This window comes from Echiichthys vipera, assembly GCF_963691815.1.
Source record: "Echiichthys vipera genome assembly, chromosome: 17".
Taxonomy (NCBI): domain Eukaryota; kingdom Metazoa; phylum Chordata; class Actinopteri; order Perciformes; family Trachinidae; genus Echiichthys; species Echiichthys vipera.
Genome location: NC_139842.1, coordinates 21,340,276 through 21,362,782, shown reverse-complemented (window position 1 = coordinate 21,362,782; position 22,507 = coordinate 21,340,276). Strand labels below are relative to the sequence as shown.

Sequence of the window (22,507 nt, the reverse complement as noted above, 5' to 3'; positions counted from 1 at the left end):
ACCTGTCGATGCTGTCACAACAACAACAAAAAAGACTGTTAAAAAAACATTTCCCGGTAAATATAACTGAAAAACGTTAATTCACTACTATGAAACATGAGCCCCACTTACCTTTGTCGAGTCAAACCGTGACCAACAGTCGTAGTGATAAGAACTACCATAGAGAATGAATGGGAAAAGATAAGAGAAATAAGGTCTACTATACGCGGTGCCCGCGCGACGACGGGGGTTTGATTCCCCGACGGGGAGAAAACGTATTATCATTTTCTGAACTTTATATGTTGTTTTTTTTCTACGGCTGAAATATTGTTGGAGGTGGATTTCTGGTCGTAGCACCTAACCAGGTCAACATTTCCATGGCAACGTCGAGTTTTTCTTTAAACAACGTCTATTCACAATGACAACTGATGAACTTACACAGGTATAGCACGAAAGGCCTTAACACTTAGTCTTAATGTAATAATATGTATATATATAACTTAGACTTAGACTTCTCTTTATTGTTCCCTTTGGGATGAACTCCCGCAAGGAAATTGAATTTACAAAAACACAAAGGAGGTATAAAAAAACAAAACAATAAACAGTAAACAAGTTGTATTTTTCCGTGTTTTTTTTGTGTAATGTGTACACAGAGGAGAGAAAAAAAAGTGTCAAATTCCTTGTATGTTTGCACATATTTGGAAGACCGGGTTTCGATTCCCCGATGGGGAGAAATGTATTATTATTTTCTGAACCTTATATGTTTTGCACATACATGGCGAATAAAGCTGATTCTGATGTCTGTATATTTATATACTTATGCGTACTTAGTGTATATTCTATATACCTGTTTGAGGGAGTGAACACCTACCGATGTTAAATTCCGTGTCTGTGTGGATACTTGGCTATTTAAGCTGATTCTGACACTATGGCGGCTTTTATTGTGAAGCCAAACGCGCTGGACTTCCGGTATTCGCCCCGTACGCTTGACGTCACTCCGTCTTGACGTCTGAATCAGCCTTCCCAAGATGGCGCCGCACCTGTTCCTCCGGCGGTGATCCGTGTTGTTTTCTGCGCAGCGTCAGGAACGGACGCACCGGGGACTGACTGATCGTTAACCGGAGACTTAGTTTAACGGCTGGAGTTGACAGACATGTCCACGGAGGAGCTGTCAGCCTCGGACAGCGAGGCTGCGTTCGCCGGCGCAGGGGAGCGATGGGCACCGGTCGGCGCTGTGGCCAGTCCCGAGGATGAGAGCGGGAGCAGGAGCGTTGGTCAGCCGAAGCAAAGAGCCTCATCCTCGGCCACTGATGAGGAAATGGCCGCCCGGCTGGAGAAGCTGGAGGAGGAGCAGGACTCGCTGAACTCCTCTCTCCTCGCCCTCACCTCGCACTTCGCCCAGGTTCAGTTCCGACTGAAGCAGATCGTTCACGCCCAGAGCGAGGAGAAGGAGCGGATGCTGGCCGAGCTGGAGGAGTTCGCCTTCAGGGGCTGTCCGCATGTGGTGGGCTGCCGGGCTCCGGACGCCGCGCAGCTGGAGAACTCGGTGAGGCTTCAGGGTCCCGCAAAATACAACCACCGTGACCCCACACACTCAGGGTTAAACAGGTGTCACAATATCTTAAATTATATTAAATATATATATGATTGGTTTTACAGAAGTGTATTTATGCCCAGTTATATTTATTTTATTTTTTTATTTTATGTTGTTTATGTATATGTGAAATTGTTAGTTTGTTATTAAAAATAAATTCTAAATGTAGTTATCATTTATAAATAATGATTTTAAAATTATTATAGTATAATGCATAATAATAATAATGATAATAATGTCCCTTATATCCCTTGTTATCATTTAATATTTATAGTAAATAATTAGTCTATATGTAATAATAACATATTAAAGTCTATTTTTGTGTAAAATTAATACGTGATAAAAGCAAAAATGTTGATTATTTTCTCATTTTCTGAATACACACTCAGGTTTATGCAAGGCAATGATGTCAGGTGTCAAGATTAAATAGTAGAATATTTAAATTATATAAAATATATATATGATATGTTTTACAGAAGTGTATTTATACCCAGTTATATTTATTTATTTCCTATGTTGAGTACATGTCTGATTTGTTGTATATGTGAAATTGTTAGTTTGTTATTAAAAAGAAATCCTAAATGTAGTTATAATTTATAAATAATAATTTTATAATAATAATAATAATGTCCCTTATATCCCTTGTTATCCCTGTTATATTTATAGTAAATAATTAGAAAATCACAGAAAAAGAATCCTCCATTATTCAGATTATCGATTGTTTACAGATGAACAGTCTTTACTTAAAGCCTCTTTGGTGCTTTTCTTTGTCTCACGTGACCGCACATTTCTGTGTTTAAGACCGTTAACTGGACAAAAATGATATATGTTTCATTATATTTTGACATTTTAAATTAAAATTTGATAAAAAAAAGAATCATCAGATCAATTGGTAATGAATGTAGGGCTGTGACTAATTATTGTTTTCATTGTGTATCAATTTGTATTTTCTCCGTTAGTTGTTTGATCAAGAAAAAGTCAGAAAATGTGGATCAGTGCACAGGATGACGTCCTCAAGTGTCTTATTTTGTCCACAACTCAAAAGATATTCAGTTTCTTTTCATAAAAGAGGAAATGTCAGAAAATACACACATCTTTTTTCATTCAAAAACACTCAAATCGATTAATAACCTATCAAAATAGTTGACAATTGACACACTGATCTGACACTTTGTACTCACTAACAAACGTGCGTATGTATAAATATAGACGCACGCATGCACGGCGAGTCTCTGTGGTGTTGAACCCTGACGTGACTCACCTCAGCCGCTGTGAGGTTTCTGATTCAAACTGATTAAAAGAGTCACGCTCGCTGCGTCACGCTCGAGGCCGCCGCTGTGTTCCCACTGATCTCTTATCTCTGCTGGAAACTGTTGTGTTTGTGTTGACTCTCCAGCCGCTCCGGGCTCAATGGCAATGCCTCCGGCAGATCACTATCTGTTTAATAAAGGCTTCTGTGTGTACACAACCATGTTAACGCAACCTGCCATTGTTGACTCCCCTGCCTCTTTACATTTAGCCCCAACTGAAGTAAAGTCTCACGTAATAACTGTGTGGATTCACCTCTCAGCTTACTCCACACCCTAAAAGGTCTTTTCATGTTGTTTCTTCCTTGCCGCATGCTTTACTTGCAGGGGGATCTGGTGAGTATGACACCCGACGTCTCTTTTGGTTTGTGTGTTTTTGTGCAAATGTCGTGACGCAAGTACTAAAAGATGTAGTATGTGACGAACTTTAAGGCATCTTAAAGGGAAGTGGGGTTATGGAGGACAAGTACGAAGCTAAGCAATGTATGCAAATGTGTTTTTAGTCTCGTTAATAAAAGACCTGCCTAAAAGAATCGTGATCATTTAAAGTATACGCTTTATTTTGAATATTTTCTGAGCTTTACTGTTTACGTTGAGGGGGGACTCAGTTATCTGTGCTCTCATCAAAGCCACCAGACTCCTTTGGCAAAACGCAGTAATTCAACCCCGCAGAAAACACAAGCTGCTGGTTTGCAGCTGCCTTGATCTGTTAGTTTGTTTTTGTTAGTTCCTGACCCTTTTAAACGCCAAAGTCAAACAAAAACACAAACAAACTAACCGATCGAGGCGGTGGTGGAGCGGCGACTTCTGGTGCCGCGGTCTAAAATCACTGTTTTTGTGAATGGAGTCTGGTGTCTTTGGCGAGCGCAAAGAACGGCCACAGTTCCCTTTTTTGTAAACTTAAATATGGCCGCCTGATAGCAAGGTTAAGCTCGGAAAATCTTCTTAGAACACACCCAAATTAACTTTTTATGTGGGTGTCTGAAATACATTTACCACAGCAGTACAGTACATGTCTTAGCTTCCTGCCTGCTTCTCTAAACGGGAGGCGCTGTCTACCGTACAGACCTCTTCAAGAAATCCAAATCCATCTCTTTGACTGCAGAAAGTTGCAAGACTGTTTAATTAAATTTTCACTTTTTTGCAAAGAAATGTGACTCCCTTACGATGTTAAATATTAATATTGGTATCAGAAGCAAAGATCTAGTACGCCTGGTTCACTGTGGCGTTGTGGTCACTCCACTCTCTCTCTCTCTCTCTTTCTCTGTGTGTCTGTAAAAATCATGGTGTATGTTGTTTCTCCCGTCAGAGTGAGAGGGAGAAGAGGGAGCGCCTGGAGGCTCAGAGGGAAAAACAGAAGGATCTAATTTTCCAACTGAAGACACAGCTGGATGATCTGGAGCGCTTCGCCTATCAGGAGGGCAGCTACGACTCGCTGCCACAGTCTGTCGTCATGGAGAGACAGAAGGTGGGATTGTGGAAATGTACTGACGCAGGGGAAAAAAAATAAGCTTGTGTGAAATCTAAATGATTTCAACCTGGGTGTCGGTCGTGTCGAGCACATAATGTGGCGTTCACCTGCTCAGATCAGGTGTAACCAGTCTTTTCTTAAAAATGCTACAGGCTTCAGTGTTTCGCACATAGATGGATAATTCATTTAAAACCTGCTTTTTAAACATACGGTTTATCACTCCTGTCCTTTTAAAACGTGCAGATTGACTGATATGTCTACCAGAGAATGAGAAAAAGAGAGAGCTAGAGAATAAATGAAGAGAGGGAGCGCTGAAACCGAGAACAAAGCAGCGAATCAGAGAAATAAAACGGTATTTTCACCGTTTCATTACTACTAGAAGCGCAGCTAGAGCTAGTATCTCACTACCTCTGTCCTCATTTATATTTTAAGATGCTGCAAAATAAACCCAGCTACGCAAAAAAAGCCTGAAAAGTCAAAAGTTGGAACAGAAGCACAAAGAGCCCTGGCAACTTGTCTAATCGGCGTAAACGGGCAGGTTTCAGACTTGTGCACGTTGCAAGTACCGTATTTTATGGACCATAAGGCAGACTTTTTTCCATGGTTTGGCTGGTCCTGCAACCTTAATCTCAGGTGCGACTTATACATTAAAATATATCATTTCACATGTTCTTGATTTTTCACACTGACAGCCACAAGAGGGCGCTCTAGGCTTGTGTGCCAGTGTGTGCTACTCCAATTATTCCTGTACCACTGGAAATTTACAATTTAAACATCAACTTATAAAGACAACCGAGAATGACTGAACACCAATGCCCCTAAAAAGAAACTCATATTCTGCAGATTACAAGCGTAAGTGGTGAAATATGCAGCAGAAAACGGTTGTTATGCGCTCCCTCTGCTGGTGTTAGTATTGTACTAACGTGTCTCTCTGCTCCCCAAGTACCCCAGGCTGCCTTGCTGTTCCTGAACCTTGATTGGCTGATTGACCAAAGCTGATTGAAGACTCTTGGCCCAAGCTTCACTATGTTGGCCTAATGAGGCCTCAGCCATAAAGAGGCCTCTCTCCCTCTCCCTCACTCAGACCGTTGGCAGCAGCAGCCTGTTGTTTTGGTTTGGTTTGAGGCAGTTGAAGCAGCCGAAAGAAAGTTTGGAGTGAGCGAGAAACTTGTGAGGGAGTGGAGAAAAGCGGAGGATAACTGCAATGAAGAAAACAAAAAAAGCTGATCGCGGGTCTAAAAGCTAGATGGTCACAGCTAGAGGAACAAGTTCCCAAACGGTTCAACGGTGCAGTTATGTCTCAACGCCCAAGCAGTTGCCAGGGCGATGAATATAAATTACTTTGCGGAAGGACCTTCTTGGTGTTACTGCTTCATTCATCCCAATCGCCTCTCTATCAGAGCACGGACCCAAATATATGTGACTTTTATACGGTTTATTCTTCTTCATCATGCATTTGTTAGCTGCTGCGACTCATAATCCGGAAAATACGGTAGTTGCAAGTTTCAACTCGTCACGTCACAAACCTTTAGTCTTAACAGACTTTAGGCTGCATCTACATCGCTAATTTTCCTATTTTCTGCTACGTTTACGCCTCACGCCCACTCTACTCTAGCGTTTCCAAGCCCCTACAGCAGGGGCGTGTGTAAATGCTGCTGGCTTCAGTTCAGTTTGAGAACTCAGGGTTGCGTTTCAGTCTGGACGTGCAGGAACTGTGACCTTTGGAAAAGATGACGCATGTCAGTCAGTGTTGTCAGTTAGGTAAACTGACATAGCTCTTGGGATTTCTTCCTTTCTTGTGTGCGTACTTCTCGGCTTCCTCCTGGAGATGTTTAATGCTACGTACCGCTCTGATATGTTTGCAGCGATTCCAAATTTGCATTTTCCACCGCCATTACTGTCTTATGTCCACCTTGTTGGTGGTCCAAGCTAATAAATCTTTCGCCATTACTCCAAATTTCAACGTATACATCCAAGATGTTTAACCATAGAGTAACGTCAGACACTCTACTTCCTCAAACACTTGTGTGGACGCAGATCATTTTGACTTTTGAAACGAGGAAAGCCTATTGTAAGTTTATTCTTTACATTCCCAGGTCATCATTGACGAGTTGATCAAAAAGCTGGACGTGAACCTGAACGAGGACATCGGGAACTTGTCGCCCGAGGAGCTGAGACAGAGAGTGGACGCCGCCATTGCTCAGATCGTGAACCCCGCCAGGGTCAAAGAGCAGCTGGTGGATCAGCTCAAAACCCAGATCAGGGACCTGGAGATGTTCATCAACTTCATCCAGGGTAACATACAGTCTCCGATACAGCGCACCTGTCTCATCGCAGTGCCTGCGTCTTTTGTTTTTTTATTGGTTTAATGAATGACTTTGCTTCTCCTTTCAAAAGATGAAGTGGGGAACCCTCTCTTATCAGACGGTGCACACAGCCAGCAGCCACAAGCATCAGGGAGCAACGCCAGAAACCCAGGAGTGAAGAAGAAAGGTCAGTTCATATCAAACTCTAATAAGTCAACGGCGAGACGTGAACGACGCAAACACGTGCATTTAATACATCGTAGAGGGACAGTGGTGGTGTATGAGGTTCTTCTCCATAGTCAGTGGTCCAGACTCCATTCAGAAAACATACATTTTAAAAGTTGTTTGCTTGTAATCTTGCGGACAGACGCAATAAAGCACGAATTCAGACTTTTTTACAAATCGTCGTTATGATGTAGTTATTCCGGCGTACATTCGATCTGTTTATTGCGATTAAATCAGGACTAAATGTGCACTTCAGCGGTAGAACCAGCAGCTTCATTCACAGAGCTGTATGTTCCTCTGGATGATGTCTTTAACCCAGACACTACGGTGTTTGAGTTTCCAACATATCTGGGACTTCCACAACAGGCACAAACAACAACAGTGGTTATTTCGGTCGTGCATTGGCGCGAGTAGTTAACCTGACTCCACTAGATGGATTGATTTGCTCAGCAGATCCATCTGGGAACTCTAGTTTGGAGATCTTTTGGGAAGGGGGTTAAAAAATGTTGGTTGCTGATTGGATAAACTATCTGTCTATCACCAACATACGCGCCGAATGAACCAATCAGATCAACGTGCTAACAGCGTTAAAGCAAAGCTGAGAAATGTAATTCTCATTTGCTCAGCATCTCCATCTGGGAACTCTCGGTTGGAGATCTTTTAGGAAGGGGCTGAAATACTGGTTGCTGATGCGTATGACGTACTAACAGCATCGAGGCAAAGCTCAGAAAGTAAACATGTTGGTAAGGGATATTTTCCGTTTATGAAACATGAATTAACGGATCAAAGGCCCAATTTCAGGAGCTGGTCCATATTCAACAGAAGGATCCAGAGAAAAAAGAGTTTGCTCCATAGCTGCTCATCTCATCTGTGGAAGCCGCCATGTAGTTTACACACAACAGTCGCTTCTCGTTTCACTTAAATCCGCCTCAAAACCAACACTGATTGGTTCAGTCGCCAAACTTCTCCAAATTTTCTCTGCCGCACGTTAGCAGACTGATCTGAGAGTAAAATACAACAGAGATCAGGATGGTCTTGCGAGGCTAGATCCTGCAAAACAACTGTTACCACCGGTGTTGTGTCCAGTATCAGTATATTCTTCTGGTTCTTCCTCCCTCACTGCAGTGGACCCAGAGCAGGCCCAGAAGATGCGAGAGACCGGCCTGCAGCTGATCCAGAAGGCCCTCGCCGTGCTGCAGATCTTCGCCGCGAGCCAGTTCGGCTGCGCTCCCGGCCACCTTCCTCAGAACATGTGGCCTCAGGAGTCGTCGCCGCTGCAGGACTACGGGCCCCTGCTGCAGCGCCTGGAGGCCGCCGTAGACAAGGTGCGCGTACTGGGCTCGTGCAGACAGCCCTCCCTCGAACACGTCGTCAACTACACCAGCAACTCGGCGCTGGGACCCCGAGACGAGCTGACGTCGTCCGTGAGGAAGGAGCTGGCATTCGCTCTGAAAGACTTGTTGGCTCACGGCCTCTTCTCGCCCTCCCAGACCATGAGCCTGGTGCTGGCGCCCATCTCCTGCCTGCTGCCTTACACACCAGCCCCACAGACAATGCACCCGTGGGAACTCTTTGTGAAATACTACCACTCCAAGAACGGCAAGGCGTTTGTGGAGACACCGGCCCGCCAGCTCTCGCAGTCCTTCAGCTTGCCCGTAGGGGGCGGCCCCGTCACCGTCACCCCGAAACAGTCTCTGCTGTGGGCCGTTCACACTGTGCTGAAGGAGCACGGGCGCTACAAACGCGGACCGGACACGGAGTTCAAAGCGCTGGTGTGCATGGCGCTGAACGAGCAGCGGCTGGTGTCGTGGCTCAACCTGCTGTGCAAGTCCGGGACTCTAATCCACCCGCACTACCAGTCCTGGAGCTACATGGCCCAGACCGGCTTCGAGGGAGCCCTGCGAATCCTGGGCCGCATCAGCCACCTCAAGTTTAACCTCCCAGTGGACCTGGCCGTGCGGCAGCTGAAGAACATCAAGGACGCTTTCTGAGAGCACCTCAACCGACCAAACATCAGCCTCAGAAGTATTTCATCAGCTGAACTCCGCTGCTCTAACCTGGCGTTCAGGACCAAAAGCATGGGTCCGTGCTTCGAGTGTGTAACCTTTTCACGGTGTTTTAAGCAGCCACCCATCTTCCGTAAAGTGTGTGACGTCTACAGTACATGCATGGATGATTAAGTCGCGTGAGCTTCAACCGTAATCTGCGTATCCCACTATTTAAGATGCAAAAATGCTACTCGTACTGTAAACCTGCCTTAGAATGGAGATTACCTCGTGTTTAGAGGCGCCTTCCTGACCTTTGCGACCTGTGCTCATCATACCGTATTACGACCCCGTGTGCGTGATAGTGTCCTTACCTACGCGGCACAGAGAGCAGCTGGGAGTGTACAGTAATCCGTACTGTAACGCGCTCCGGACTCAATACTGTGGCTTCCGCACAGTAACGAGAGCTCATGACGTTTTCAGTGAAACGTTCGGCAACTTCCGTTACGGCGTTTATTATTATTTCGGTGCTGGATCGCGTGTAGCAGATGGGTCGGTCGTAAAGCACTCAGGTCAACTTTGAAATCAAACGTGTGGTGTTTCCACGGTGACGCACTGGGCCGGAGTTAACGTGTCGCGTAACGTTGTCTCTAGCGGCTCCACTTTTTTTAAAAATCGGACACCGATTCGCTTCTCGCACGTTGTGTTGAACTCCGTATGAACCGCTGCTGATCTCCTGCTCCAGGTGTCGTGACATTATAGAGGAAATGACGGTAAAATTGTGTGTTTCGAATAAGACGGGGCATTTGCATCAGTGTTAGCCAGTGTAGGATGTTTTGAATAATTACGGAGTCGGGTAATATTCAGAGCATAAACTCAGATTTCCTCTGAGATTAAAGTGAGACATTTACAAGAAAATTACAAATATTTACAACAAAAACACTTCAATATATTCTCTGAGACTAAAAACTCACAAAAAAAAAACAATTACGAGGGAAAAAAAAGGTTTTTGCAAAAGTATTACATCAGTTTCACGGCCTATCCCATTGTGTCCTTGTGTCCTAGATTTGTGACTTTAGTATCAGAAAATGTGTTTTTTTTTTTGTTTTTAAAACACATTTTTGACTTTATAATCTCAGAAAATATCCTATTTATTTCATTGTTAATTTGTGACTTTTTTCTTTTAGATTTTCCACTTCAATCTCACAGAATATCCCAGTTTTTTCTCATTAACGCGGCTTTAATATCAGAAAACTCCTGATTTCTTTCACACAAATGTTTTACTTTATAATAATTTAATAATACAAAATAGTTTTTTCCCAAGCCCTATAACCTTTATAATCTCAGAGAAGCTCAGTTTTTAATTGTTTACTGATATTTATCACAAATATACCCGTTTTTTCTCATTAATATTAATATCTCAGTTAATATCAAAACTTTTTTACTTTCACACAAAAGTATTACTTTATAATTTAATTTAAAATAATGTAATGATGAAAATTAGTCTTTTTCTAGCTGAATTAAGACTTTGTTTACTGATATTTAACACAGAATATCCCAGTTTTTTCTCATTAATGTGGCTTTAATATCAAAACTTTTGTCTTTCCCACAAATATATTACTTTATAATTTAATTTAAAATAATGTAATGATAAAAATTTGTGATTTTTCAAGCTGAATTACGACTTTATAACCTCAGAAAATATCAGTTTTTAATTGTTTACCGATATTTATCACAGAATATCCCAGTTTATTCTCATTAATGTGGCTTTAATATCAGAAAACAACTGATTTCTTTCTTTGTTTACTGATATTTATCACAGAATATCCCAGTTTATTCTCATTAATGTGGCTTTAATATCAGAAAACAACTGATTTCTTTGTTTACTGATATTTAACACAGAGTTTCCCAGTGTTTCCTCATAAATTTGCTGCTTTAAATCAGAAAATGTCTGTATCTTTATCGTCTCAGAGAATATCCAGGTTCTTTCTCTGAATAAAACCCGTTCCCCGGCTCTGTAGTTTTATTTTTAACCTACAAAGGCTCTGATACGGCGTCGTCAAATGCAGCAAATGCCTCTCATCTCGTCTGGACCGTGACAGTGGGATATAAAAGGTTCAGTTTGTGTTAAAGCACGGGCCCTTAAATGAATGTAGAAACCAGACGCTGTTAAACTGAGGCGTAGTTTGTGTGTGTCGCTGTTTCTCGGATTCAAACGTCAGCGTTCTGGACCAACGTGAGCGAAAACACCACCGCGTTTGGATCGGAGACACATTTTAGCATTTATTTGATGTTACTGTGTAAACGCAAACGTGTTCTGTTCGAGCTACGTTTAGTAAATGTAGCGACATTTATCTTCCCCAGTTTTGTTGTGATTAATGTGAATGTATTTATTTAATAGCGTGTTTTAGCTCAGCTCTAGAACATACAGAACAACACACACTTAGTCATTGAAATGTGCTGTTTGATATTTTTATTTAAATCTCTTTAATCACACATATTGGGACATATGAACTGTGTTTTAGTTTTTTAAATCATGTTTAATGTACCTGCAGCTGTAAACATTAAATGGACCACTGCTGCTCACGGGTCTATTTTCTCTCAAACACATTAAACATTTAGATTTGATTCAAACATCCTCAATGAGACCTCTATTGTTTTCTTTAAATTAACAATATTTAAACATTGATTCAAATAAATGAAAGATGAAATAAAGATGGGATTCAGAAAACCGACACTGATTTGGATCGTGGCAAAATTATTGAGTGAGATTACAATTATTTTACAGTCCAGAGATGCTTCCAGCCTTGGCCAGGAAGAGTTGATGTCATCAGGCGGTTTCAAACGAAACCGACAGATGATTCCTGCATCTAAACATTAATTCATTCATCTTCAACCGATTGTCGGGGTCGTGGGGGGCTTGAGCCGATCCCAGCTGACATCGGGCATGAGGCGGGGTCCACCCTGGACAGGACTACAGTCTGTCGCAGGTCACAGAGACGCACAGAGACAGACAACCATTCACACCTACGGGCAATTTAGAGTCGTCAATTAACCAAACACCTGCATGTCTTTGGACTGTGGGAGGAAACCGGAGAACCCGGAGAAAACCCACGCAGAACATGCAAACTCCACACAGGAGGGCCCCAGCTGGGATTCGAACCGGCAAACCTTTTGTTGTGAGGCGACAGTGCTGACCACCACACAGTTTCACAAAATATCCACATGAAGTAATGTTTCTTTCACTGTGAAACCACAACCTCACCAAACTAAACATGGGACAGGTCTGCTCTGTGTCCCCAGAGTCAGGACTAAACATGGTACAGGTCTGCTCTGTGTCCCCAGAGTCAGGACTAAACATGGGATAGGTCTGCTCTGTGTCCCCAGAGTCAGGACTGAACATGGGACAGGTCTGCTCTGTGTCCCCAGAGTCAGGACTAAACATGGGACAGGTCTGCTCTGTGTCCCCAGAGTCAGGACTAAACATGGGACGGGTCTGCTCTGTGTCCCCAGAGTCAGGACTAAACATGGGACAGGTCTGCTCTGTGTCCCCAGAGTCAGGATTAAACATGGTACAGGTCTGCTCTGTGTCCCCAGAGTCAGGACTAAACATGGGACAGGTCTGCTCCTTGTCCCCAGAGTCAGGACTAAACATGGGACAGGTCTGCTCTGTGTCCCCAGAGTCAGGACTAAACATGGGACAGGTCTGCTCCGTGTCCCCAGAGTCAGGACTAAACATGGGACAGGTCTGCTCTGTGTCCCCAGAGTCAGGACTGAACATGGGACAGGTCTGCTCTGTGTCCCCAGAGTCAGGACTAAACATGGGACAGGTCTGCTCTGTGTCCCCAGAGTCAGGACTAAACATGGGACAGGTCTGCTCCGTGTCCCCAGAGTCAGGACTAAACACGGGACAGGTCTGCTCTGTGTCCTCAGAGTCAGGACTAAACATGGGACAGGTCTGCTCTGTGTCCCCAGAGTCAGGACTAAACATGGGACAGGTCTGCTCTGTGTCCCCAGAGTCAGGACTAAACATGGGACAGGTCTGCTCCTTGTCCCCAGAGTCAGGACTAAACATGGGACAGGTCTGCTCTGTGTCCCCAGAGTCAGGACTAAACATGGGACAGGTCTGCTCTGTGTCCCCAGAGTCAGGACTAAACATGGGACAGGTCTGCTCTGTGTCCCCAGAGTCAGGACTAAACATGGGACAGGTCTGCTCTGTGTCCCCAGAGTCAGGACTAAACATGGGACGGGTCTGCTCTGTGTCCCCAGAGTCAGGACTAAACATGGGACAGGTCTGCTCTGTGTCCCCAGAGTCAGGATTAAACATGGTACAGGTCTGCTCTGTGTCCCCAGAGTCAGGACTAAACATGGGACAGGTCTGCTCCTTGTCCCCAGAGTCAGGACTAAACATGGGACAGGTCTGCTCTGTGTCCCCAGAGTCAGGACTAAACATGGGACAGGTCTGCTCCGTGTCCCCAGAGTCAGGACTAAACATGGGACAGGTCTGCTCTGTGTCCCCAGAGTCAGGACTGAACATGGGACAGGTCTGCTCTGTGTCCCCAGAGTCAGGACTAAACATGGGACAGGTCTGCTCTGTGTCCCCAGAGTCAGGACTAAACATGGGACAGGTCTGCTCCGTGTCCCCAGAGTCAGGACTAAACACGGGACAGGTCTGCTCTGTGTCCTCAGAGTCAGGACTAAACATGGGACAGGTCTGCTCTGTGTCCCCAGAGTCAGGACTAAACATGGGACAGGTCTGCTCTGTGTCCCCAGAGTCAGGACTAAACATGGGACAGGTCTGCTCTGTGTCCCCAGAGTCAGGACTAAACATGGGACAGGTCTGCTCTGTGTCCCCAGAGTCAGGACTAAACATGGGACAGGTCTGCTCCTTGTCCCCAGAGTCAGGACTAAACATGGGACAGGTCTGCTCTGTGTCCCCAGAGTCAGGACTAAACATGGGACAGGTCTGCTCTGTGTCCCCAGAGTCAGGACTAAACATGGGACAGGTCTGCTCTGTGTCCCCAGAGTCAGGACTAAACATGGGACAGGTCTGCTCCTTGTCCCCAGAGTCAGGACTAAACAGGGAAAGGCAGTATTCAGTCTTTATGCTTCACAAATCTGGAGCAAACTCCCAGAAAACTGCAGGTCTGCTGTGGTAGTGGTAAACAAGACTGAAAAGGTTTCAGTAAACTGCACTGTAACCATCTTTTGTTTTACATGACATTTTAAATCTTCCCCCCCCCCCAGTGCTTTTAGTGTTTTATGTAAAGCATAAATAAAGTGAGAACAAATGCGTGTTACCCAAGGATGTGCAGGGACAGCTTTTGTTTCTTGTGCTCTTCTATTAATACTAAAAAACTAAATAAGTGGATAGTGCTTTCACAACTTACTCAGTCTCAAATTCTGCAACTATATGGGTCTTAATTTTGTTGTAGATTTAAAATAAACCTTTATCATGAACTTTGACAGTCCACTTAATGTTAATACATAATCATTTGTAAATTACACCTTTCTAAGTGAGAAAATGATGTTATAAAAATGCATTGCAATACAAATCAATTTGTCAATTCTTTTTAAAAAAAAAGACAAAAAAAAGAAGTGTAAATTCCATAAAAAGTGTTGAGTTTCCAAGACTTTAAGGTTGTGTGGTTAGGACCCTTTCAAAGTAAATCAATAGGAACCAGAGCAGCTGAATGTAAAGATCACAACCTCCATTTTAGCAGATAGATGTTAAACATATATAGATCAAAGACAGAAAAGGTCAATAAAAGAGTCAAAAGTCAGAAAGTCCATTTTTTAAACATTTATTTGTGAAACCGAGTGAAGTTAGAATCTGAGCTTCTGGAAGAACCACTTGTTTTTGCCCGTCTTGTACCTGAAACAGAACACAACAAACACGTTGAGCACATTTTCTCTGATGATAACAACTGAACTGGACCTTTAAATGTGGCAAAAGTGAACCAACACAAACCAAAAAGACCTTTCCCCATTGATTAACACGAGAGATGTCTGTTATTTAGTGGATACATCTTTTCATGCTTCACACCCCCTCTGAAATGACTTGTTTCACCCTCAGAATTTGATCCTGTAACATTTAAAAACACCTAGAAGAGCCGCACAATTAAATAACTTAATAGGAATGGACCGGGCTCCACCCTGAACGCTATATCCAGGTCTCTATACCTTAATATTTTTCTGGCATAGCATAGTCTTGTCGTACGAGTATTAGAATGCACGCATTTTCATCCATTCACATTATGTAATGTTTTATGTTTCACACCACGTGTTTTAAAGTAATCCGTATTGGTCTAAAAAAAAAAAAAAAAGGGTCCAAATCCAAACACGTGGCTGTGATTGAACACTGAACATTAGATCAAAATCATCATGGACTCACCTCTCCTCAAACTTGACCTTGGCCTCCCGCCTGGCTTTGCGCTTGAGAGCAGGGTCCCTGAAGACGTCCTTGTTGACGACAGTTTTGTCCAGAGGAATATCCACAGAGTATCTGAAGGAGACGGAGCGCAACGATTGTTTAATCGGTTTTTATATCCGTTTTACAAACTAAATGTCCTCGTCTTTTAGTGGCATGTTATTGTAACAAAATACTCTTATTAAAAACCTGTTATTCTAATGTGAGATGTGTTAAGGTCGACAGCTCATAGGAGCAACAGAAATAGAGTTAAACACATCATAGTTAGTTTGTTTTTCATTTACATTCTGTTATTGATTTAATTCTCTTGGAGATAGAAACACCTTATTATAACCATCAGTTTAAGTATCAGAGTTTGTTTTTTTCTTAGTTTTATGACATTTGGCTCTAAATGAGACATGAACCAAGAGACGCCGTGGTGAAGCAGCCGCCTGCTAGATGCGTGAATCAAAATGCAGATTCAGGAGGAAAAAACAAACATGGCTTCATAGTTGGAGGGAAGACTGTTTTGTTCACCAGTTGAGTCTTTAGCTTTACATCATAATCAGCAGCTCATACAAATTATTTTGGAGCTCAACAAATAGACGTTTCTTAACAAAACACAACTTGGGATATGGAGCTTAATTTTCTTTACGCTTTCATGCCCACAGTTTTTAATCAGGGCAGCAACGAGTATTCTGACACCTGCTCAGCTTTTACAACCAAGACTTCACAAAGATAGTTTCATGTCCATCATCATAAGTCATCAGTGCTTTATCAGCCTACCACCACATTTGTATTGCTGGAGAATAAGTGCTTAAAGCGTATTTAACAAGAAAGAATGTTTAGACACTGACCTGGTGGGCATGAGGTGGTTGTAGTTGAACACCTTGACGAAGGCCTTGATCTTGGACCTCTTGGCAATCTTCTTCTTGCCCATGGTGGTGGTCACCTTACGGGGATAGCGGTCGATGCCTGCGACCAGAGCGTGGCTGTAGGGACGGTCTGTTGTGCCATCGTCAATGTTCTGCACAGAGACAAGAATAAAATAGGGACTGTGATGCCAGGCAGACACCGACACATGCACAACAGAAAAACAGCTGCTTGGACATCACTCCTGCAATTTCACATACTTGACATTTCATATTTACAAAGATACCAACTACTGTTGTCATCAATTTGACTTTTTTTTTGATGCTCTCATCATCAACTACAGTTCATATAAACAGCCTATTCAGTTTGGATATTAGTAATTAGACCCTTTTCAAAGTGTAGCATTTTCCAATGAAGAGATGTAGAATATGCTGATTTTTAAAAGCCTTCTTTGCACATGGATACGGTGCGTTGGGAATACGCGTACCAGTTGCTTGCCACAGATTGTGAGTTTACGGTAATGCTAGCCAACACTTTGTACAGCTATGGTAGAGATCCATGACCCCAAAAAGCCCACATTTCGAGTCAGAGGATGAAACATCTACTTTAAGACACTGTGACAGACTTGGATGCCCACATATTTTGGGATATATGCAAATGTCCCAAAATCAACACTTAAAAAAGGCGGTTGAAGGAATAAGAGGAAAGCTGTTTGCATGGTTGATAAAGCCAAAGGTGAAAAGTGTTCACTTATTTCATTCTAGCCATGTAGACAGCTTAATGGGAACTTTGTCTTTTTTAGAATGGGGGAAAACCCAGTATATTTAATGCATGTAAACATTGCCAATGTTCTTGAACAATGCTGAACCAAACATTTAACCCTCCTGTTCCCCCTCATTTAAAATGAACCCCACTGTGTTTAACAGCAGAGAAAAAAAACCAACATAATTCTATTTTTTCAACATGAAATTTGTTGACCCCTAAAATTGAACCCAACATTAGAAAATGTGTAATGTTGCCTTGATTAATACATCAGTTTCAGCCTTTGACAACAACAAGCGAGGGAAAACGGCCGACTTTGACTGAATTAAGACAAACCGGTCTTCTTGGTAGTAATGTTATTCGCCGTGGCAAAGTCCTCCCTCAGTTTAAAGGTAACACTCTTATTCGTTTAACGCCTTTGCTTCCTAGTTTCTTCTATTTCCGAGTCAAAAGCCACTGCAGCGGAGTGGGGGGCATGTGCAGACGTGAACCCGATAATAATCCAGGAACTCTGTTCACATTTGTAAATAATCAGGGAACTGAAGGAGTTCTCTAGGTCGTGTAATCGGGGTATGTAATAGGTTGCTTTACAATACAAAAAAGTACATATCTAAAATACCTTGCAGATGATCATGGCAGCCCTGCCAGTGCATTAACTACTATATACCTGCTGTGGAGACATACATATTCAGTAAGATTTGATGTTTTTTGCAGCCTCGTTTAACAGCAGATAGCATTCACCCAAAGCCATGTTTTTTTACCTTGACGATGACAGCTTTGCGCCCGGCGTAGCGTCCAGCCAGGACCATTACCACCTTCCCAGGCTTCATGAACTTGCCCATGTCTGTCCACATAGAAAACATTATCAAACTCATGCGTCACCTCAGCAAATTTAATTACCACAACACTCAAAGTTCGCGACATTTCGGCTCGTTGTTGCTGACTGGTTAGCCGGCTGAACTAGCATTAGCATCCAGAAAAGGACAATTCATAGAGTGTAACATGTTTAATGTATTCTTTACACAAGCCTTGGGCACAGTTTCGGCTGGCTTAGTTGTAAATAACGCCAGCCAGCGTTATCCACCGTCTAAACATGAGCAGTTAGCGACTTTAACAGGCTGTTTAAATGCTAACAGTGCGTCAACATGAAGGAAGCTGCCATGTTGAAAATGAGCGCTACGGTGGCGAAGAAGCGCTGGATTAATCGCTCATTTTCTCCCTTTATAAAGTAAAAATACATGAAAATAACAGACTCGTCTCGGCTAAGTGAGTGTTTCTCGTAAGGTTGATACGATAAAAGCTGTTAGTTTGGTCAGATTTTGAGCGATGGTTGAAGATAGTTTGGAGGGAAGTTTCACTCACTGATGCTGTTCTACTGCCTCCGCGAACAGGAAAGGAAGTCGAGGAGGTTTTTGTGACCTTTGACGCCACCGAGCTATGTACGTCACTTCCGGAAGGGATTTTCTGCTCGTAGCTATGGTAACAAGTCCTGACCGTTTTGTTTTTTTATGTATTTAAAATACAATAGCACATCGCTCGGCTGTTTAAATGTTCTTTCTATGATTTTTTATAAATAAATGCATGAATAAATAAATACGAATAGGTGAAATGCTACTAGGGACAACAATTCTGATGATGGCTACCTGTCTTTGAATATTTCCAATATATTTTATATATGCCAATATTGTGCTGCATTTACAAAATATATATTAATAAATACTTTATTGATCCACAGGGGGAATTTTGTTTTGTTACATTAGCTCCTTTCTTAATTAGAATATACGGTATAAAGATATAATAACAATGAACAATGAATGAAATTTCTTTATTTAGAAGTGGGTAAAGGAGGTGCCACGTTTAAGTTCCTATCTCCCTGTATCACCAGGTAACTATGACAACGACCCCTCTCTCTGTTGTTAATATCCTGTTGTTGTAGTTTAGCTCTGTGAAAGTAAACAAACAGCCATCTGAGGTTACAGCTCTCTCTCACACAAACACACTCACTGCTCACTGAATAGCATCGAGCTACAGCTGGGAGCACAAGCCCCTCAGAACGTACGTGGGAATTTGAGGATACTCGCTGTCACTGTTTGGAAAATGATGGAGACGTTTAAAAACAACGCAAGCTTTGCTATGTTGATAATGTTGATAATGTTGCTAACTACGAGCTAACTAGCAGCTTTTGTTGCAAAGCCCCTGCCTTAATAAATCACTGCGCTCTGAGAATGCAGGGCTACTTGTCGTTCCTAGAATCTCCAAAAGTAGTAGTGGAGGCAGAGCCTTCAGCTACCAAGCTCCTCTCCTGTGGAACAACTCCCAAGTGTTATTCGGGAGGCAGGCACTGTCCCCATATTTAAGAGTAAACTTAAAACTTTCCATTTTGATTACAGCTTACAGCTAGGGCTTACGAGCCCTTAGCAATGTTGTTATTTTTAAGCTGATTTTGTTCTGCTTAATTATGCTGCTATAGGCCCAGTCTGCCGGGGGATTATGCTTTTCCTGATACTCTGAGCTTCTCTCTTCTCTGTCTGTATCATTCATGTCTCATCAATGCATGTTACTAATTCAATTTCTTCCGCGGAGTTGTTTGTTCTTTGTCATCTCGCAGGTCTCTGTTGATCGTGGTGGTGCCTGCTGCCATGGTCCTACATGACACTTCTATTATAATCTATAACCTTAGCTGTGCTTGTTTCTACTATTCTGCTGTATTAACTGCCATGACATATAAGTCATATTCACATTACTAAAGATATTATTATAGGTACTGGAAGCATCTCTGTCTCTGTGTTTGTGTCTGTCTTTCTCTCCTTCTCTCTCCTTTTCTTCCTCCCCAACCGGTGCAGACAGACGTCCGTCCTCCACAGAACTGGGTCTGTCTGACGTTCCTGTCTGTTGTAGGGAAGGTTTTCGTTGCCACCGTACTCTACGGGGGAATTGTTGGGTCTATGTAAATCATAAATAAGTCATAGAGTGTGGTCTTTACCTAGTCTGTTAAGTGTCCTGAGATAACTTTTGTTATGATTTGGCACTATAAATAAAATTGAATTGAATTGAATTAATAAATAACACTGCTCAGCTTCCATCAATGAATATGTAAATGTAGGGGGCGTGGCTTTCCACCTGAGGTAGTTACTGCCTTCTAGAATCTGACGTCACAACGGTGTATATTTGCATATTCCATATCCAAATTCTTTTTCAGGAAAAAAGAAAGACATATCTTGAGGGAATAACAACCAGATAGACATTTTTTCCACGGCAGCAGATATTTTAAGCAGAATTATATATCTATACCTACTCCGTAAGGCGTCCTGAGATAACTCTTGTTGTGATTCAGCACTGTTAACATACTTGAATTATTAAGTACACTTGGCATATCAGCTGGACAAAAGACAAAAAAAATGGCAGGATTTAATGTAGAATCGATGCCAGATGTTGTGGGTACTGTTCGCCCACTGTTTGAATCATACTTCAAAAGCTTGCCAAACAGTGAGTTAGAGCTGTTGAAATCAGGCCAACTTCAAGAAAGAGGGCACACGCAGAAACTGCTAACAGACTGTATCTGGTCGCTGTCCAAAGCCTGGTTCTTTGCGCGCAGAAGGAGTGCAGAGGTGCCCGTGGAGCTGATTGTGTCCAGTGTGGGCGACATACTCTCTCAGAGTTTTGCGGAGAATCTGGGCATCAACGGTCCAGTGGAGTGTCCCAGTTCAAAGCCCTTGAACTGGAAGTTTGGTGAAGTGGTTGCAGACAGCGTCAACGCCGCGCTCCGCTGCAACAATGGGAGCACCACCGCGGAGCCGGTTCGGTACGTCATCCCCTACGACGCAGTGAAGGAAATGCGTGAGCATACATCAGATATGTTAAGAACATTACTCAACGCGAATCAACACCCAGGCAACTGTAGCGACAACTGAACCAACAACTTCAAAAATAAAGATTGATGTTGGCATCGAATGCTCAGGAGTTTAATTCAATGTTTCTTTTAAATCCAGGTCTGTTTGCCATGAACTCGTTGTAATTCAGAATCAATCAAATCATTGCAGTTCAGATCATGTAAATCGGAATTCAAGTAGCGATGCATGCTCTTGAGATTTTTCTCCCATATCCCCCGACCTGTAATAGACCCACTGCCGTACCCTTTACTCCGTATGCAATGTACCGTCGCAATAAAGACCAGGTCTGGCAACATCGAATTCTGCAAAATGCTCCTACGCACGGGATCAGACAGCTCCAGTATACCTGAGAATTTGTTTCAGCCCCGTTTCTCTGACTTTACCCTGAAAGAAGACGTCGATGTCGTTGACTTTAAGGGTTTTCTCCGGGCCCTCTAGTGGAGTATGAAGCTCTCTGTATGTGAAGACTTGAGCTCTCGGGGACACAACATTGGTAAGTGTACGGGTTTTCTCTGGGCGCTCAGGTTTCTCCCACATTCAGTGAATATAAAGACTGAAACCTTTACATGGAAAAAAACACAAACACATGCAGCTCTGAGCCCCGGTCGTTCCTGATGCGGTTCCTGTCTCCTCTAGTGGAGCATGAAGCTCTCTGTATGTGAAGACTTGAGCTCTCGGGGACACAACATTGGTAAGTGTACAGGTTTTCTCCGGGCGCTCCGGTTTCTCCCACGTTCACTGAATATAAAGACTGAAACCTTAACATAGAAAAAAACACAAACACATGCAGCTCTGAGCTCCTGACGATTTGTTTCAGTTAGTTTCTCTGACTTTACCCTGAAGAAAGACGCTGTAGGTGTAAACAGGGAGAGAGGGGGATATTTCCCAACCACGGTTTCCTATCATTCCAAGTCTGCTTCATGTAAAATCCATGTGACTCGCCAGCACCCACCCATCCTTACAGGTTTTCTCCGGGCGCTCCGGTTTCTCCCACATTCAGTGAATATAAAGACTGAAACCTTAACATGGAAAAAAACACAAACACATGCAGCTCTGAGCTCCTGACGATTTGTTTCAGCCACGTTTCTCTGACTTTACTCTGAAGAAAGACGCCGTCGGTGTAAACAGGGAGAGAATCCATGTAAAATCCACGTGACTCGCCACCACCCACCCATCCTTGGCTTTAACATCTTCAGGACCTTCGGCTGGAAGATCTTCAGTGATATGAACTAGTCTCGCACCAGCACAGTCTAAAGTGACATGTGGATGACTTTAAGGGTTTTCTCTGGGCGCTCCGGTTTCTCCCACATTCAGTGAATATAAAGACTGAAACCTTTACATGGAAAAAAAAACACAAACACCTGCAGCTCTGAGCTCCGGTTGTTCCTGATGCGGTTCCTGTCTCCTCTAGTGGAGCATGAAGCTCTCTGTATGTGAAGACTTGAGCTCTCGGGGACACAACATTGGTAAGTGTACAGGTTTTCTCCGGGCGCTCCGGTTTCTCCCACGTTCACTGAATATAAATGAATAATATATGATCATAAATAGATTATACTAAATGAAAAATACACTTCTGCTCATCTCTATCATGTGTAAGAGCTGTACATTTGAACCTCATCCCAGAAACTCAGCTGATTCAGCTTCATTCATGGATTTCACGTTGTGCACAAAGCACAAACAGAGACAAACGAGCCCAAAGGTGAACA

General features: G+C 43.1%; 2 protein-coding genes across 2 annotated transcripts; one reads left to right on the top strand and one right to left on the bottom strand.

Moving 5' to 3' along the window:
* The first annotated feature begins 1,010 nt into the window (after positions 1-1,010).
* rundc1 (RUN domain containing 1) lies at positions 1,011-10,132 on the top strand. Its single transcript, XM_083931742.1, has 5 exons — positions 1,011-1,525; positions 4,190-4,348; positions 6,448-6,646; positions 6,749-6,844; positions 8,008-10,132. The coding sequence occupies exons 1-5, from the start codon at positions 1,133-1,135 to the stop codon at positions 8,871-8,873; spliced, it is 1,713 nt and encodes a 570-aa protein (XP_083787868.1). The 5' UTR covers positions 1,011-1,132; the 3' UTR covers positions 8,874-10,132.
* A 4,523-nt stretch (positions 10,133-14,655) lies between these two features.
* On the bottom strand, positions 14,656-18,326 carry rpl27 (ribosomal protein L27). The gene is made up of 5 exons (XM_083931168.1): positions 18,274-18,326; positions 17,673-17,755; positions 16,134-16,303; positions 15,262-15,372; positions 14,656-14,742 (listed from the first exon to the last, which is right to left on the bottom strand). The coding sequence occupies exons 2-5, from the start codon at positions 17,751-17,753 to the stop codon at positions 14,694-14,696; spliced, it is 411 nt and encodes a 136-aa protein (XP_083787294.1). The 5' UTR covers positions 17,754-17,755; positions 18,274-18,326; the 3' UTR covers positions 14,656-14,693.
* Positions 18,327-22,507: the final 4,181 nt, after the last annotated feature.

Coding starts and splice junctions, on each gene's coding strand:
- rundc1 (XM_083931742.1), top strand. CDS start 1,133: ATGTCCACGGAGGAGCTGTCAGCCTCGGACAGCGAGGCTGCGTTCGCC. Junction 4,349..6,447: donor TCGTCATGGAGAGACAGAAG/GTGGGATTGTGG, acceptor TTACATTCCCAG/GTCATCATTGACGAGTTGAT. Junction 6,647..6,748: donor GTTCATCAACTTCATCCAGG/GTAACATACAGT, acceptor TCCTTTCAAAAG/ATGAAGTGGGGAACCCTCTC.
- rpl27 (XM_083931168.1), bottom strand. CDS start 17,753: ATGGGCAAGTTCATGAAGCCTGGGAAGGTGGTAATGGTCCTGGCTGGA. Junction 16,304..17,672: donor GCAAAGCTGTCATCGTCAAG/GTAAAAAAACAT, acceptor GTCTCTGTGCAG/AACATTGACGATGGCACAAC. Junction 15,373..16,133: donor AACCACCTCATGCCCACCAG/GTCAGTGTCTAA, acceptor CGTCTCCTTCAG/ATACTCTGTGGATATTCCTC.